General features: G+C 31.7%; 2 protein-coding genes across 2 annotated transcripts; one reads left to right on the top strand and one right to left on the bottom strand.

The window, feature by feature from the left end:
• Positions 1–2,789: 2,789 nt before the first annotated feature.
• On the top strand, positions 2,790–5,766 carry LOC112515328 (protein C2-DOMAIN ABA-RELATED 4-like). Its single transcript, XM_025122079.1, has 3 exons — positions 2,790–3,051; positions 3,662–3,754; positions 5,246–5,766. Exons 1-3 carry the CDS (start codon positions 2,941–2,943, stop codon positions 5,534–5,536), a joined length of 495 nt encoding a protein of 164 aa, XP_024977847.1. The 5' UTR covers positions 2,790–2,940; the 3' UTR covers positions 5,537–5,766.
• A 13,401-nt stretch (positions 5,767–19,167) lies between these two features.
• LOC112515480 (probable calcium-binding protein CML23) lies at positions 19,168–19,943 on the bottom strand. The gene has a single exon (XM_025122324.1). It carries the CDS (start codon positions 19,882–19,884, stop codon positions 19,426–19,428), a length of 459 nt encoding a protein of 152 aa, XP_024978092.1. The 5' UTR covers positions 19,885–19,943; the 3' UTR covers positions 19,168–19,425.
• Between the last annotated feature and the right edge of the window lie 671 nt (positions 19,944–20,614).

Genomic DNA, 20,614 nt, shown 5'->3' on the forward strand with positions numbered 1-20,614 from the left:
ATGGATTGGGAAAGGAGGAGACAGTGAAAATTCTGTGGTACATGGTGGTACCCCAATTGGTAATACATTGGTACCTGCCGGATTAATGTTCACCGGAGGCCGRAGATCGGAGATAGGAGGTCGGAGAGAGGAGTTTTTTAAAAATACCTAAAATGCCCTTTAATTATAATTTKAACTCAAATTACCATAATTACTAATTTCCTTATTTATCCGTTGATTTGTGGTTAAGATGAGTTCTCACAGTTACCACAAACAACTCAGTTCTCCCTTGAATAGGCCCCTATATATATATATATATATATATATACACATACATATATATATATATATACACATACATATATATATATATATATATATGTGTGTGTGTGTAGACGACTAAGCAGACAAAAATACACTGCAACACACCCAATATTACTATTACAACATATTTCATTGTATAATAAATATCAAGCAATGCTAATCAACTTTCCATCAGATATACTATGTAGACAGGCTAGAATACACTAACAACAAATATATATAAAACAGTATAAACATCAATATGCCTGATTACAACAACAAAAACGATAACATAAACACCAACATTATCAGTGGAACTATAGAACTTTACGTCAATAAATTAGAAATGCTTATAGATAACCTCGTGAATCATTCTTTTCCAACTTCGTTGGAGAAATAAAAATTCTCTTGTGGCCACGGAGATTCAAATGCGGTGACTTCGGGCTATCTGTAAAGCAGGTGGTCGTTCTGGGATTAGTCGGCTCGCATAACGGGTTGGATATCCAGGTTAATAAAAAAAAGATCTATAGAAGCCATGATTACGATACGTATCAACTATTATGGTGAAGCCAAATGTCGTATTAGAAAAATAAACACGAGTGAGATGCAATCTCATTGTGCTTTCAGAATGAAAACAACTGTAAGAAACCAAAACCCCCCCAAAATTCAGTACAAATAACAAATTAACATGTAACAAGTTTAAAAGATGGTGAGGATCGCCATAATAGCTGATCAGAAATTGATTAAGGGCAGAATGGAAAAGTATAAACCTATATAGGGCTGCAATTTAATATAATCCCACCAGTTGCCAACCTCAAAATTTAATATAAACGACAATTACATGTATTAGAGAAGGGAAAAGCAGTATAGTAACGATCAAAAATGTTTTAGGATTATGCAGTTATTACATTTTTTATTAATTAAATAAAAATGCTACCCTTTATATATACAGAGAGTGAAACAAAATTCTTCATCTTGTAATTAAGGATAAAATGAAAAAACAGACACTTTTTTTAACAGAATAATAAAATATCAGATAAAAATATAATAATAGAAACATTCGTAAGTTTATTACACCTCAATTGCTAGGAAGGTTTGGGATATGTTTCAAAAATGTTGTACAATGAGATTCTTGTTTAGGTTTTTTGTGGAGATTTTTATAAGAATATCTATTGTGACACATATATTCATGTTCGATCACAGGTTCTTATAAGAACGCAGGTGCTTGAACAATAACTCGGTTCTTGTCTGCATTCATTTTCTAATTATTGTTTCATATTACTTTCTAACCATTTTATTTTGTTTAATAAATTCATAAAACATATAAATTAAAATTGGTAAAAGAAAATATAGGATTATTTTAAGAATATATTTATTATTTCTTTTTGTTTTTTTTGTGTAAATTTTTATACATGTTTTTGTATTTTGTTATAATAAGTTCAATTTTTAGTTATCTCGTTATATTATGTTTAGATTATTTTTCATATACTTTTATATGTAAAAATTAAAATTAATTTATAAATAATAAAGAATTTGTAATTTTAATATATATATATATATGTATATATATATATATATTAAAATTGTATAAAAATCTATAAATAAAGTTAATTTTTTATAAATTAATAAATGAAAAGTAAGATTTTCTAAGGTTCCACCATTGTAGATAAACTACCAAGGAGGTTCCTCCTCTCTATGGTTAAATTAGGTTTTATAGGCTGCTATTTGTGCTACTTATTACTTACTTTGGTGCCACCACGACAACATAATCAACATAAATAAGTCGGACTCTGTTGATATGTTATTTGTTAAGATGCAAACTCAAATGTTTGAATGAGTATCAAGACGAACCAATAAGGGAAGCATTTCATGGGAACTATGAATCAAAAAACCAACTGCAACCCTAAATGGTGGTGTTTGATTGGTTTGAGCTTGACTTCAAATATCAAAAGAATCAGGAGGTCTCAGGTTCAAATCCAAAGAGGAATAAAAATTCTCTTGTGGGCACGGAGATTCAAATGCGGTGACTCCGGGATATCTGCAAAGCAGGTGGTCTTCCTGGGATTAGTCGGCTCACATAGCGGGTCAGATATCCCGGTTAATAAAAAAAAACCAACTGCCTCTCATTCAATAGATAAACAACCCTTGCGATTTCAAATCATCATTCGTCTTTATAATTTATTGTTGTTTTAGTCTTTGTGGTTTACAGTTCTTTACTATTTTGATCTCTTATACTTATAAAGGTAAGAATTAACTTAGAGACGAAAATAACAATAAATTACAAACTATAGAGACAAAAATTGTAATTTCTAAAATCTCAGGGACGAAAATGGAAAATTTTAACAAACCATAGGGACTAAAAATGTATTTCTACTCTTAATTTTTAAAATACTTTTCAAAGCATCTTAAGCCTGTGGGGCAGTGGGGGCCACCAAGAGGTAACCAAAAGCAATCACACGGACCAGACCAAACCTTGTCTTCCTTACACAACTTCCGATTGGACCTCGTCGTCTTGTACCCATTCGCAACTCCTCCTCTTTATAATAACCCTCACAAACCCTAAATCATCAACATTCAAATTCATCTCTCTCTACGTCTTTCCAGATCCTTCTTCCCCATCTTTGTTCGTTTGCAGATTGAAAGCTAATCTAGCTGTTGATGGAGCACTTGCTGGGTTTGCTTAGGGTTCGTATCCACAGAGGTGTTAACCTTGCTGTTCGAGATGTTTGTAGCAGTGATCCGTATGTTATTATTCGTATGGGAAAACAGGTGAGAGTTTCTGTCTGATTTGTTAATTTTATCGTTTATGCACTGATGATGATCCGGTTGACGTACGGACTCCTGAACTAGAAAATCAACTTCTGTTTCATGATTTCTTCGGTTGACCTGATGTGATTCTATTCTGAGACTTGGTGGTGGTGGTGGTGGTGACCGCCATCGACGGTGGTGAAGTAAATTTGATTACGGTCACCTACTCTAGCTGCCCGTCCATCACGCACCTCATGAATTAAAATAATACTATAGAATTAGCAAGCAGTTGTTTGACTGGAATCAAGTCATATACTATTTCCCTCTCTCTCTCTCTCTCTCTCTCTCTCTCTCTCTATATATATATATATATATATATATATATATATATTTGGCTGCACAAACGGACATAGACTGCCGTGTTCTACACTTTTACTGCTGTACATACTCCTTGACGATGGCCGGAAAAATGCTTACGGTGATATGGAGATGGCAAATTAACAGCTTATTTTTAATTACGAACATTTTCTAACAGGTTTTGAATTTTAAAAAAACTCGGAAAGAATTTGTTGGAAATGGAAAATTGCGTGGTAATTAACTGCTTTGCGTTTTTGCAAATGTGATGATGAAGAAATTGAAAACTCGAGTGGTGAGGAACAACATCAATCCTGTGTGGGATGAAGATCTGACGCTCTCCATCTCAGACCCCATCCCCATCAAACTTGTAAGTTGTTTTCTTATCCCTAACTGCTTATCATAGTTTGTATTCCATGCTTTATTACTTGTACATTGCTTTCAAATTCAAAACACTTTTCCTTTGTTGGGATGTTTGGGATTGCTTATAAAAACAAATTATTGACTTATTCCGGTGTGACATCGGTAATAAACACTTTTGAGGGTTTGGATAAACAACTTACACCGGTGCCAAAAATTTGGAGTTTTTGAAGAAGTTAAACTCTTCTAGGTTATAAAAAGTTGACAAGTGATTTTGTTGAAAAGCATAAGTTGTTACAATTAAGCAATCCCAAACACCAATATCAAGTATCTCGGTTTTTTTGTACATTTTTAATGATATAATTTTGTGGTTCAAACGATTTGATCATTTCAATCCAACCATTTTCATATATCGATTTGATCACATGATCATCTCGAATATTTCAACAAGTTAGAATTTGCTTCGAATAACCCATGAATCTTGATTTCATATCTAAGGGATTAAGGGTGATATTTCATTCTTTGATCATGGTTTTTGGGTTTTAAAATAACAGTTATTTATAGATTATCTCCAAAAGTGACACCAAAAATCTTACCCTAACTATCAAATTCTTCCACCAAATTACTCTTAACAAAAAACGCTGAATGTGGTGTAACGAATAACCGGATTTGGTGTAACACTAATTTTTTAAATTAATACAAGAAAAAGAATATACCTAGAATGTTACATTTTTTTGTAATATGTTGGAGTAGATTTATTGTTTACACCATTATTTATGGATTCAATGTTTACCTGTTGAAAATCCGCTAGATGTATCCCTTTTTTATTAACTTGGATATCCAACCCGTTATGTGAGCCGACTAGTCCCAGGACGACCACCTGCTTTGCAGATAGCCCGGAGTCACCGCATTTGAAMCTCCGTGGCCACAAGGGGATTTTTATTCCTCCTTGGATTTGAACGTGAGACCTCCTAATACTTTTAACCTTTGGAGCCAAGCTCAAACCAATCAGGCGGTCGTAACTGAATCCTCATATTAATTCCATATTCATATCATCAATATAAAAGTTATATTTTTTACATTTTCAATATTACTATTTAACTTAATTTATTTTACATCTCGGTGTACCTCATTAGTGTTGACATTCAATTAGGATTAATAGTTTGAGATCTTTTCCTATGCTTTTCACCGTAACTTTATATTTCAGTAAAATCCAACCCTTTTAACTTAAAAAGCTCTGGAAAACAAAATGAGTTATTTTTTAAATGAACTCCTCTATTGCTTCCAAATTCACCTTTGAAACATCAACATCTACATCTAACCCTTTATAAAATATATTTTTTCAATGCATAATCTGAAAAGGGTTAATTTAACAACTACTACCAAGCCCCTTAAAGTATTTGGGGGACCATTTGTGCATTTAATGAGTGGAAGCTTTAGATGGTGCTCAACATGTGGATATGATATCTAAACATGGTGTCTATAATTGCAAACAATACAGGAAGTGTATGATAAAGACACATTTAGCCTAGATGACAAAATGGGGGATGCTGTTTTCGAGATTAAGCCGTTTCTGGAAGCCATTAAGATGCGTCTGGATAATCTCCCAAACGATACGATCGTCACAACTGTGAAGCCGACAAGGACCAACTGTTTGGCTGAAGAAAGCCACGTAAAATGGGTGGACGGGAAAGTAGTACAACAGATGGTTCTTCGATTGCAAAACGTGGAATGTGGGGAGATTGAGATTCAACTAACGTGGATCGACATTCCGGGCTCCAGAGGCTTGTAGTTATTTAGCTTATCGTGAAACTCAGTTTGCGTTTTATGATTCGAGTTTTTCGTATTTCGTTTGGCATGTTTGATCTTTGATGTTATTAACGATGATGGGATGCTTGCTATTTATGTAAAAATGTGCAAGAATTGTAGGACGTCAATAAGTGTTTTAGGCCATCAATAGAGCTACAACAAAAAAGTGAAACCCCTTTAATCCTCATCAATGGGAATTTGGAAAACTATGCTTAATTTTGTCTCAAATTTCAAAAATATGCTCCATGTTAATAATATATTTTTTTTTGATTAACCTGGATATCCAACTTGATATGCGAGCCGACTAATTCTAGGGCGACCACCTGTTTTGCAGATAGCTCAGAGTCATCGTATTTGAACCTTTGTGGCTACAAGGGGATTTTTATTTAACCTTGGATTTGAATCTGGGACCTCCTGGTACTTTTGACCTTTGGAGTCAAGCTCAAACCAATCAGGCACCATCCTTGTGGTTAACGAAGCTAATTTAGGGGTGTTTGGGATTGGCTTATTTGAAACAACTTATGTTTTTCTATAAAAGTGATTATCAACTTATTATAAGTTTGAATGGTTTAACTTCTTTAAAAACTCTTTATTAACGGTACAAATTATTTATCCAAACACTCAAAAATGTTTATTACTAGTGTCATACCGGAATAAGTCACCAAGTTATTTTTATAAGCAATCTCAAACATCACTTAAACTGGCATGAATAAACTACACGGATACACTCCCCTGTCTTCTTATGCATTTATGCAAGCTTGTTGTCTTTGATAACCATTTGATAACTACTTGTCATGCTTTAAAATTCAATAAATGTGTACTGGATCGATGTGTTTGATATCTGCTTGATATATACTTTTAAATTCAATAAATATGTATTAACTCGATGAATCAAACTCATTCGAGTGTATCACTATCGAGCCAAATTAATTATAACAAACATTAAAAAAAACAAAGAAAATATAATAACAATCGAAAAACAGAGAAAACCATGATAAGGAGACAATGAGAAATGCAGAAGCATAAATATGTAGTAAGAAGACGAGGAGAAGCAGACCCAAAACATCGATGAGAAACAAATATAACTCGAGATTTGAATGGAGGGTTTGAGATTATGTTCGAAATTCTGTAACGAGAAACAAAATAGATAATCTATCTCGATAAATGATAGATTATATGAAGAGAAAAATATCCCACCGAAATTATATTTTACTAAAATATGAATAAGAGGAAAAATGATTTTATAAAAATTATATCGAACCAATATATCAATAACCCATCAAGATGAAAGGATTCTGAAAATCTTTTAAGGATTTTGTAAATTATTAAACTACCCATGTAAAATTAAAACCATAAAACCTTCCAAACTCTCTCACCCGTCTACCTTACTTTCGCTCGTTCGATTCAATCTCATCCAATTATGTTTAATTTTTCCAGTTATATTCGGTCTCATCCGCAAAGCCGTTCCTGGGAGAGGGCGGGTCGGCCGTACGCCCAGGGCCCACAAGAAATAAAGACCCGAAATTTTATCGTATATAGTAGTAGTCAAAAAATTTAATAAATAAAAGAGATACAAATTTTTTAGTACCTAATAGGACCCAAAAAGATTTTTGTCATACATTTATTAATTCATCGTTCATTTTATAGGCTTTGTGCTTCTGTAAGTTTTTTATCTGGTACAAAAATATAAAACTACCTGTTTACAAAACATTGATAAATTCTCCATCGTTTATCTCTCACTGACTTTTTTTTATTATTCCATTCGTATGAATTCTATTTTTATATTAGAATATAGTAGATTTCTTGTTATTAATTAAGAAAACTCCTACATTTAAAAAAGAAAACTACCAACCATATGAGACAGTCCAACTTATATCTGTATTTAAGGTTTCAAAACTAACCTTGTTTTTTCATACATCATTAACTTCTTATTATCTAATATTGAATGTATGAGTCTTGAGCATTTTTCTACCTCTAAAACAAGAATATGTTCTTAAGTTATAACCAACATGTGTTTTTTATTCCAAGATTGGTGGTTTCGAAAAAAATTATTTTTTAACCCTAAAAGATTAAAATGGTAATGAAAAACATTAACCTGATCTGCGATGGAAATCCAACAGATTTATATTGATTTACATAGAGTGTTACTCTGAATAGTCAACATTGTGGCTCCAAATGATGTCAATCTATATATTAAAGGTATATGATATGATGTTTTTTATGATGGAACGGATTGCCGATGTTATGTATAAATAATATGGTAGATACTATTAGTTTAAAAATATTATTGATTGATTTTGCGTCTAGTAGTACTCTATTAGAACGGTTTTATATGAATTATTAGTATTGATCCAGATATGATGTGTGAACAATGATAGTTCAACCATAGGCTCCCAAGTACCTGGATCGATCGAAAGTTCGATTATCTCAATATGCACATAAGGGAGGAGCCGTATGAGATTTCCACTCATCCAAGAATATAACTGATCGGTAATTCGACCAACGACTCTAAGGGCAGTTGCACCAGGAGTCCTTAAATTCAATGTCATTTCTAATGATAAAAATGATAGTATTAAAGATTTCTTTCCGTACTTATCAAGACCCTTATTTTACATCTCGTCCAGAGCCTATAAAATGTCAGAAACGGGTCTGTAATCTGCATGCCAAATAGTAGGGGTGCTCATGGGTTGGGTTGATCGGGTTGAAGACATTTGATCAACTCATCCCAATGTTTGCGGTTTGATAAATCTTAACCCAACTCAACCCAAACGAAAGTGCAGCCCAACCCAACCCAAAACCGTATGGGTTGGTCGGGTTAGTCGGGTTGATACTTTGGTACATTAAAATATTCTTCTAACCTTGAATATGTTATTTCTCTACTGATAATTTATTTTTCATTATCAACCATTTGATACAACTTATTCATACTTCTGTATATCACATTCAGTTAATTTTCTCAATTTACGTATATATGTTTAAAATTACTGAACATATATACGAATGAGTTATATAAATATGTGAATAGATTGAAAATATGTGTATATCAAGAGCGTACGTGATATGTTATTATCTAACGCATATATTAATATAAATTCAACAATCATATTAAATCCAATAAATAAAAGGATATCGGGTTCATCGAGTTAGATTGAGTTCAAATAATAGTAACTCAATATCAACCCAATACCGGTTTGAAAATTTTACAACTCGATTAGACATAGGGTTACTTCGGATTAAATTATTTCACGTTGGGTTAAATTGGATTAAATTGTGTTCATCGAATTAGTCGGGTTTTGAAGCACCCCTACCAAATAGAGGTCAAAGATGGAGGCTGGGTGGGTACTGCTATTGAAGACAAAGTAGATCTGTCAGCAAGTTCACAAGAAGAGAAGTACCAAAACAAAAAGAGTAAACTAAGATTTAGTCCTTATGGTTTGTCAAAATTACAACTTTTATTTATATGTTTTTGAAATTACGGTTTTTATCCTTATAGTTTATAATTGATTGGTGTTTTCGTTTCTTAAAATAACACTGTCAGTGGTTTACTGCTAAGTATGAGGATAAAAACATTAATGAATTGTAAATCATAAACACGAAAAAGACAATGAATCGTAAATCACATGGACTGAAACATAAGGATGAAAATAGCAATTTTCAACAAACTACAGGGACTAAAAACTTAGTTTACTCGAGCCAGAAAGCTTGATCTGTGGAAAAACGACAACGTCCGTGAAACGAAAATATTCTCATCTCTTTTTATCCCAAGTACTTTTTGCATAATGAGATGCCCGAAAATTAAAATTGTCGGGATACCTTCAAAAATAATTGTTGATTTTGAAAGGCTTTGGTTCGTAAAGCAACAAGACATAACCAACATAACACGTTTTCATTTACAGCTATTGGAGATGCATGTTAATTGATGCAGACCAATTTATAATCACGTCCAGATTCTTAGGGGTTGTTTGTTTACCTCTTAATAGTTCCATTAAAACAGTTTCTTAATCGTTAAGAGTTGAATTTTGTTTGGCAAAAAAAATATGCATCTTAATGTTCTAAAACCCTCTGAACGGTTTTTTATCATGGGTCTCCCTTAACCATTCAACGCCCTAATTGTATTGTAAACAATCATATTTCATTTTAAACTGTATCATGAGAGTTTCTTAATCATTCTGTACCAAACCATTCAGCAACTACCAAACAACTCTTTAATAACATAAAACTCAATTTAAAAAGAAAATACGGGTTACAAGTTTGAATGAAACGGAAAATTAGGTTTGATTGCGAAGCTTTTGATGGTTGGAAGTAGTGATGGCCAAAAACCGGTCCCGGGCCGGGGGGCCTAATCGGTCCCAAGCTTTCTCATAACCGGTCCCGGCGAAACCGGTCTCTGTTCCGGTCGAAAATGGTAGGACCGGTCAAGGTACTACATATCCGGTTATGGGCCGCCGGTCCCGGCATTAAAAAATTAAGATTTTTTTTTATAATTTAATGATATATGCTTTTAATACATTATAAAATTTACAATTGGGTCACTCATATACACTTTAAAAATGCGTTTTAATATAATTAAAATTACATTGTCTTATAAAAATATATTATAAAATTATTTGAAAATACATTTATTTATAAAATTATTTGAACTTTCGGGCCGGGCCGGGCCATAGCCAGTCCCAGTCCCGGTCGGTCCCGGTCCCACGAATCTACCAAAAACACCAACCAGTCCCGGTTTTCGGTCCCATAATCGGTCCTTACCGGTCCCGGGCCGGTCTAGGTCCCGGTCCTCCGGCCCGGCCCAGGTCGATTTGGCCATCACTAGTTGGAAGTGTCAAAAAAGTAGAAAACCATAAATACGAGATTACGAACTGATAACCCCCTTGATCGATTCTTAAATTTTTTGTTGTAAGATTAATCAGTTATATTACTCGTTTTCTAAAATGATTCCTTCTGAAAAAGACGATTCTTTTCAATTACTTTGTTTTTTTGATCAATACACGAAATAAAGTAATCAGGTTCTCTCTTAATACATATATAAAACTTGGTCGGGGTTGTTTACCTAAATGCTTACCCGGTAACCGCTTACCGTTATGAATCAACACTATAATTTATTTTCTAGGTAAGATTTTAGTATATCAAAATGGTATCGTGTGCAACAATAAATATGGTAAGCACWTACCCGGGTAAGAGTCGTCACCCTCACTTACCGGGTAAGACTTTCTATCCTTATCATCGCTCTTACTAGGTAAGATTCTTGGGTCTTGTCATGTTCGTCCAGTGAAAAAATTTCTGGTAAGCACCTACCGGGTAAGCGTTTAGTAAACGACCCCTAACATTCAACGATCAACGTCTTTGGTACATAGTTTGAAAAATTATCAAACTATTTATTAAATCTTATATTATTCTTTTACAGCGTAAAAAGTTCTGAAAATTTAATGTAGAAAATCATTYAAGTATTATTCTTTAGTACACGATTTTACTGTAATTATTTTTTAAAGTGTCCTAAAAAACTTGTTGAAACGCTAAATGTGTCCTATAAATCTATTACAATATTGTTACATAGAATGCATCATAGTTTGGTCTTATAAACGTAAGTTCTATAAAGTATTCTGTTAGAACGTTTAAACATTTTAGACATCCTATAAAACCAATTTTACTGTAATGTGTATAACATTTWGTTTTACCATAAAAACATAATGGTATATCGAGACAGACCTGAGAAAAATGAAATAGTCAAATTGATAAATCGGTCTTAATTGAAGTATTTGTTTCTTGTTCCCTTAGCCTTTTAAATTTSAACGTWTTTTTAGTCGAAGTGTGARTTATGTTTTCAACACGGAAAAACATGTCCCAAGCAATCTCCCTCCCGAACCTAACACATTCTATAAGTTATATTGACACATTAGAAAGCTCTAGGGGTTGACAAGCRTCGAACCCTAAAACGACGATGGTCGCTTGTTATTCATGTTGAAGCTGTTAAACGTTTTGAATACGTGTTATAAGTACCACATACTTAAGAATTGGTTATTTAAATACATGAGTTCTTTGTGTGGGTGAGTCTACTGGTGTCTTGAACAACAAGAGGTCTGTATCCGAATGGAGTACATGAATTCGTTTTAYGTAACTCATATTAAGGACAGCTGTGAGTCCAGTGGTTGGTTACAGGTTTATGTGATCATCAGTGTCGTCARCTGTCGTAACGTGTGTCGGTATGTCTTACTATTCGTGTGTATTTTTAATTGTTGATTTCAATTATATGTAAATAAATTATAATTGTTATAAATTAAACCAAAAACATCAAAACTATGAAGATAAAATGTGTTTTTCTTCAATTAATTATTATTAATTATTAAATTAAATGCAATAAATATGAATATTAATTACACCCTACTTGATTGAAAATGGCCTGAAGCGTATACGGGCTGGATTGATAATGACACCATTGGACTTTTGGACACCGGAGATATATATATAAATTAAATATAATTTAATTTAATTATTTTATATTTTATATCTATACTTATATTATAAAGCATTTGACAAAAAAATTAAAAACCATTTTTTATATTTGAAGTACTGTTTATTGATGCATATTATTTAAAAATCAAGATTATAAGTAAATTTTGCGTAAGTACAACTTATTAAAGCTTAATGTTTGAATTCATGTCACTAACTACACATAAACATAATCAAATAGATAAYAAACATATCATTTTAAATATAATTAAGATAATCATTGAGTTATAACAAAATACTTGATTATTATTTTTATAAAAAAAATTCTATTATTAAACCAAAAAAAATGAATGAAAGAAATACACAGAAAAAAAGAAATTTTAAAGTCATTTTGGTACTAATATTAATATCTTTTTTTCAATTTTTTATAGCATCGACTGAGACAAAAATATAATAAAATATTAAAATCGAGATTTGTTTCACTGTATTGTACGAGCACCTTTCTAGTTTATTTWAAAAAATCAGTTTTCTACCATCAATTGGTATATGGTTTCAAATATCTTGTTTATTTTAGTTCTAACAAAATTAAAAAATTAAATCAGTTCTGACAAATACTTTAAACTGTATCGAGATTCTCTTATATCCGAGTCTATTTATGGTCACTATCGATTTTTTTTTTGGCAATTATTTTGTATCTGGGGAATAAGTATCGGCTAACTCTGTGTCAGCAGCCATAGTATAGAGTCCTGTAAAATAAATCAAGATGCACATAAATTAGTACGAACTTCACGGTTGAAAAACATCAAACTATTTTTTGCAATATCTCCAAACACCACATTAAATATTTTATTGCTATAAAAATGATAGGGATAAAACCAGAAAAATGCAGAGGGACCAACAGTGAAGTTTACTCAAGAAATGATATAGACAGCTAATAGAAACGTAAATGAAGAAGTTCGTAATATTTGACAGATCAAATTGTTAATTCTTCGCGAAAGTATTTTTAAAACGTTTATGCAAGAAGAAGTTYGTTCGCAGTGAGAAAGGAAATACTGGGTTTTAAAACAGTATTTACTAAAAAGACTTTAATTATTAGAATAGTTGAATTTGTATAAGGAAATTTTTTATAAAAACGATTATCTGGCATTTGTATTTCCAAAATTTGACGAATACGTCTCCGTTCCTACTTGTGAAACAGGGTAGGGACAGAAAAGGAAAGGGAAGGATCGGGTTTATCTCCCTTTTGACATAGTGGGCATGAGCAGAAGCTCGCTCATTACTTATAAAAAAAAACTAATCTGTGTCTTTTGCATTTGGGATAAGACAGATAAAGTGTACGTATAAAAAAGAGAAAAAAATATCTGATTAGAATAATGACATAAATTGCCATGACGATAACCATTATACCMTTCTAGAAGTTATATTGACACTTGCACGTTTAATTTACTATAAATAACAAAATATAATTTTACCAAGTGATCGATGGCCTAAAAGTATCTGGTTAACCGATAATTTCAACCTCCTTTGAATTCAAGGGTTTCAGATCCCCGTAACGTGAAAAGTATTTGAGTGTCGTATGAAACGATAACGAAATAGTTTTTTTTTTTTTTTTTTTTGTAATTTATTTCATTTCGATTTCTATTATATTTATCAGTTTTCGATTTAAAAATAGAGAAATATACTTTTATTTTATTTAAAAGGTGTCTCTTTTCAACCACATCCGTTGGATCATCTCAATCAATGATTTGAACGGGTTTGTTTTTTAACGTTGTTTCGAGTTCTCTATCATGTCCGTGATAATAAATTAATTAATGAAACCATAAGGGTGGTGTCTGATTGGTTTGAGCTTGGGTCCAAATGTCAAAAGTATCAGGAGGTCTCAGGTTCAAATCCAAGGAGGAGTAAAAATCTCCTTGTGGGTTGTGGCCACGAAGGTTCAAATGCGGTGACTTCGGGCTATCTGTAAAGCAGGTGATCATTTTGAGATTAGTCGGCTCGCATAGCGGGTTGAATATCCAGGTTAATAAAAAATATAAAAAAAATGGTCTTAATTACAAACAATACGAAACTAATTCGAATGGACCAAATATTCCTTTTTTGATCCACTTTCTCAGCCCATCAAAATTAGTGGTCCAATCAGTGGGTTCGTTTACCAAACATTTAATTGGTAAGCACTTATCGGTGGAATTAAAAATTATCACTTATTTATCAGGTAAATGTTTAGTCAATAAAAACGGCATCGTATGCAACAATTTATCCGGTAAGTGATAACCGTGGTAAGAATCGTCACCCTCGCTAACCGAGTAAGACTCTCAGTCTTTATCTTTAAGATTTTTGGTTCTTGTCATATTCATCCAATAAAGTAATATGACTTAATAAACGCTTATCAATGTAAACATTTAGTAAACATCCAACGTTATTTAAGACTAGATTCTTTTTGGCCCAAATTTCAGTAGCCCAATTGATAGCCCATTATGCAGTTTAATTAATGGGCTTAACCCAATAAAATGAATATTGATATTCATGTGGCCCAACCCAAATTTTGTTGTGGTATTAATTCAGTTCAATTAATCTGACCCAACCCACTATCCCTATCTATGGGACCGTTTACTAAACGTTTACCCGGAAAGTGCTTATCGGGTAATTTTCATTAACGGATGAACATGACAATGGTCAAAAATCTTTTCCGGTAAGAACAACGATAAATATGAAGAGTCTTACTCGGTAAATGAGGGTGGTGACTCTTACTCGGGTAAGTGCTTACTGGATAAATTGTTGCATACCATATCATTTTGATATACTACAATCTTACTCGATTAAATAAATTATAGTGTTGATTCCTAATAGTAAGCACTTACCCGGTAAGCATTTAGGTAAACGACCCCTATGTCTTTGCGATTAGAATTAGAACTGGAACTGTCTGAACTCTAAAATAAATAAAATGTTTGGAAATAAATATAAATTTTTAAGGATTTTAATTTTTGGTTTTCTTTTTTACAAAAAATTATATAAATAGAAACCATTGATAAATCACAGGGACGAAAATTGCAATTTATTTTATAATCTAATGAATCAAAAAAGGAAAAGTAAAATGACCAAAATACCTTTAAGTTAACTAACTTTTTAAACTAAAGCTAGTCAAAGGGACGAAGAGTGAAACAATGGCAATTACAGCGACCAAAAATGAAATTAGTTTCAGATAGAGACCAAACTTGATATCGAGTGACAACCATAAGGACAAAAATGTAATTTACTCTTAACATAACTTGTTTAGTTGTTGATTTCTAATTATTAGTTATTGATTGTTAGGGTTTAATACATAGACGAAGGATTGTGTGATAATATGTGTGAAGGTCAAAACCGTAAAAAAGGATCTGGACATTTGGTTACTTTTATTCTTACCCCCACCTCATGAACTGCGCTTATCACATGAATAAATCTAGTGAATCGTGCACTAACGTTAGTGTTGATCTTCGATTAGAATTGATACAATGATGAAGATCTTTTTTTACCCTTCTCAGCATAACTTCTGTCTTCATCAAAACTCAACCATACATGGATAATTATTAATTGTTTTGTGCTAATTGTTTTCGTGTTTAATTTATAATTTCCAATATGGCGAATTATGAATTGATTTGTGATTCTGTTGTTTCTTTTATTGTTATTTAACTACAAAAATAGAAAGATTTCTATTAAAAAAAATTTACTTACATTTGAAACCAACAGTGGTAGTAATGATTCTCGTAATACGCCTCATGTAATCTATATTACGTTACTTAAATTTCGACCCTATATTATAATGGAGGGAATTCATTAGACCATTGGTCTAACCCTCGTTTTTGTAAAACTGAAAATCTTTTCATGAAAGTATCAAAGACCTTCCAGCCTAGTAGTAAAGGCTTGGGCATGGCATAGTCATGAATCCGAGTTCGAGCCCTGGGAAGGGAGTGTTGGCGACATTTAAGTGGGGCCATGTTTAGCCTCCAAATTTGTCGGGGATTAGTCGGGCTTTGGCCCGGACACCCTTACAAACAAAAAAAAAGTATCATGCCGAGAAGGTGTGAGCCTTGAGGCTGTAAGATGGCTTTATCTCGTAGATAGATAGTTGTCTTAAACTTTAATTTAAATCATGTAATAAATATTAGTTTCCACTGCAGCTCATGAGATAGTATTAGGATTGTTGTATTTTTTCCAGTAATAAGTATATTATTTTGAGTTAATGGTTGTTACAATGAGGGTGACTACTCTTATTGGGTAAATGTTTACTGGGTAAATTGTTGTATAGAATATTATTTTGTAATAAATATTTTTTTGGTTTTTTAATTACTTTAACTTTTGTGTTTTTATATTTTACACTTTTACAAATTTATTTAATCACATCACTCACAATTTTACGAATTCATACACGTCATGAACTCATGAGTAAAATGAAGTTGTAAAATTATATTTCTAGGTTAATATTTTGAATATTTAATCAAAGACTATTTTTATAATAAAAATTTATATGATTTTTTTCTTCTAAATGAAGGTCAATTTTTTAGTATGATTATATGATTGAATAATATGTAGAAAACATGTATATCAAACCTTATATTGTTCTTATATTATGATATATTTGGTTAACATATAAAAAATAAAAAATAAAATATTAAGTATTATGTATATTAATATATATATATATATATAGAGAGAGAGAGAGAGAGAGGAGTGATCATATGAAAACCGTCCTCATTTGTGTAAACNTTTGATGAAGTTGTTTCATATATGGTTGTGAAATTGTTTCATATAATACTTAATGAAACTGTTTCATGTATTTCTCTAACATTAATGAAACTGTTTCATGTATTTMTCTAACATTAATGAAAYTGTTTCATGTATTTCTCTAAAATTAAAATTATGAAGATGATAATATCTATTATTAACACCCTCCACAATAAAAATGATTAATCAACATCTCATAATTACAAAAAAATGAACAAAATGAAAAAATATGATTGGTTGAATGCGGTTTGCACGGTTTGTACAAATTGAGTGGTTTGCATTTGATCGCTCCCCTATATATATATATATATATATATATATATATATATATATGATCTATTAATTAAAAAATTAAACTTTACAAAAATAATTAATAAACACCTTTAAATACAAAATAATAATTGAACTCATTAATTGAAGAAAATACTCTTTATGAAGAAGAAAATAAATAGTTCATCTATTTTAACTCAAACCCGGTTTCATTTATTGTTTAACTCATCGTCATCCGTTTTGCCAACTTACTTTATAGTTTTGTTAAATATTAAGGGTCATACACCAAATACTTGACTAGTAAAAGCTTATCAGGTGTCACTTTCTTTATCAGAGGAACATGATAATTAGTAAGAACCAAGAATCTCACATGATAAGAATCCTAAGAAAAATCAGGAATCTTATCATGTGAGTGATGAAGAAGACTTCTATTCAGCAAGCGTTTATCGGCCGGTAAAAGTTACTTACCAACAATAAATTTGATGGTCTAAAATGTAAACCGATAACACAAGTAAAAGTGATGACTCATGCCGCTAAACACTTATCCGATAAATTTTTAAAAAAGACCCTTTAAATTTATTATTAAAAAAAGTATTTCATTATGATAAGTTCATTGACTTTTTAATACAAGAACTCTTTCTTCCAGGGTCAACTAGATGAAAAGACCAAGTTGATCCTTAAAAGCGATTGCAAAATTTAAAAAATTCATTTAATGGGTGTTTGGTAAGAGGTATTAAACAGTAATTAATGGGAATGAAAATAAAAAAAACTGTTTGGTTTTTTATAATCTAATGGGTCTATTCCTTCGTAAGCCCAAATTTTCATTCCAGATTAAACTGAGGGGAATGAAAACTCATTCCCATTTTCATTCCTTGTCATTTACATTTTCATACCCATTTTCATTCCTCTACCTGAACCAAAAAAAATTACGTAGTTATGTTAGGGTCAATTTACTCAAATGTTTACCCGTATGTATTTACCGATGAGAATCAACTCTCATTTATTTTATTAAGATAGAATTCTAGTTCATCAAAACAGTATTGTAAACAACAATTTACCCATAAAATGCAACTGAGTAAGCGTCATGACCATCACTTAGCTTTGAGACTCTCCTCGTGTAGTTTATCAAGTAAGATTATTTGTCCTTATCATGTCTACATATGATAAAAAGAAAGAAAAATTTTATTCATTTGTAAACTATATTATTATTATTATTATTATTATTATTATTTATAAATCTTTTAAAATATATATTACAATGATAAAATAATAAAATATTTTAATAACATAATTATGGGTGTTTGAGATTGCTTATTTGAAACAACTTATATTTTTCTACAAAAGCACTTATCAACTTATTATAAGTCAGAAAGGTTTAACTTCTTCAAAAACTCCTTATTACTGGTTTGACACCGGTATAAGTTGTTTATCCAAACACTCAAAAATGTTTTTTACCGATGTCACACCGGAATAAGTTAATAAGTTATTTTTATAAGCAATTTCAAGCTCCCCTAATATTTAAGTCTTTAAAATAAAAAATCTATTGATTAATTTATTTATTTTAAAAAATTATAAGAGCATAAATTATTTGAGATGCTCTTATTATTTTCTTCAAATATTTTCAAAATTCTCTGATAACAAATCTATTCTACTGTAAAAAGCTGTCCATCTTTTCCATTAGTAAAAAGCGGCATCAACGTTCAAAAATTCAACTGGTTAAAGATAATTTAATTAAGGAAATGAATTAAAATTGAAACAACTAAACGAAACGGCTAAAACATTTAAAATGGGTCAACAACCTACTTGGTGAAACTTATTAAACGGAAACCAACCAACTCCGCGTGATCGTAATCATCATATTTTCCCAACAAACTAAAGACGCGTTCCCTCGAAAATAATTCGTTCCAACGTCCTCTTGACAGCTAACAAAATCGATCACAGAATCAGAATCACTCAAAAACAAATCAAAGGAATATACCTCGATTTGGTGTTCCCAAAATTTTCGATTAGCAAAGCAAATCCATAAGAAGTTGGAACGGAAATGTTGAATTTTCGATGTTTATGGACTGATTTAGACCGAAAATGTTTATTTATAGAAACAGATTCACCAAAAACACAAGTAAAACTTAGGATGTTGCTACACTATTCGATTAACAAAGGAAAGTAGTAAGCAAAAGTTGGAAACGAGAATGTTATATATCTGACATGTCTATGAACAGATTTACACCGTTGGAGGGTTGATTTACGAATTAAGCAGTGTAATTACCGCTGTGCTACTTCTAAATTTGTTGAAATACGTACCTACCTGATTAGGCGATTAGCAAAGGAGTTGATGGCATTTTATGCACAGAACGATTTACGGCTGGTGAAGAGGAGAAAGAAACGATTTACTTATTTACTCATCATCTGCTTAAACTCTTCGAAATTAACGCTACCATCGCCGTCAACGTCAACCGACGCAATCATCTTCCGGCAATCCTTCAACGAACACTTCTCACCTAAACTCTTCAAAACGGAATGCAATTCAGCAGCCGAAATTTTTCCGTTCTTATCCTGATCGTACAGATCAAACGCTTCACGTAGCTCCTTGTCCACCGCATCTCCATCGGCAACGCTACATCCTCCGCGCTGAAACTCGATAAACTCGTTGAGATCAATGAAACCGTCCCCGTCGGTGTCTATCTCCTTCATTACAACCTTGAGTTCTTCCTCAGGTGTGACGGTACCGAGTGCGCCAAGAATGGATCCGAGTTCAGAGATGGATATCTTACCGTCGCCATTAGCGTCAAACTTTTTGAAAACTTTCTCAACGTCGTTCGTATCACCAACGGCGAGATTTTTGGCCATCATTGGGAAGAAAGTGGAGGTTTTCGAATGAAGTTAATCCTCCGGTTTATCGGATAGTTTTTGTCATTGTGAAATAGGGTTCCGGCGGCTGATATATATACTGAGAGGGAAGACGCGTTACGCGGTAGAGTGACAGTTTGGTGATTCTAATGACACCTCTATACGCGTCCCCTGTCACTACTTTCTGCGGTAATTATCCACTGTATTCGCGTCCACCGTAGTAAATCCACGAACAACCTCAAACCGTTCGATTAATTGCTTAAAAATATCTTTTATTTTAAAATAAATTTTCAAAACAAAACTCTAACAAACATTGCTATTTTGAAGTATATAGGTATTGCTGCAATATACATCTCGATTTTAATTTTTAATTTTATTTTTTGTCATTATCGATATTATAATACGATTTTATGTATTTTTAATTTTGAATAAAATATAAATTTAAAAATATATATCAATAGTAATATCAAATCAACTATTTAAAAGTTCTCATTTTTCTATGTAATTTCTTTAATTAATTTTTTTATTATAATTTAATTTAAGTTTAATGATAAAATAATTTATTTTTAGTTTAATAATATAACATTTTATAAGGATAATAATTAAGTATTCTATTAGAACTCAATGATTATCTTAATTATATTTTAGATTTTTTATATTTAAAATGAGATGTTTATCCTATATTTAATTATGTTTATATGCAATTAGTTACACGAATTCAAATATGGAGCTT

This window comes from Cynara cardunculus (assembly GCF_001531365.2).
Source record: "Cynara cardunculus var. scolymus isolate 2C chromosome LG 7, CcrdV1, whole genome shotgun sequence".
Lineage (NCBI taxonomy): Eukaryota > Viridiplantae > Streptophyta > Magnoliopsida > Asterales > Asteraceae > Cynara > Cynara cardunculus.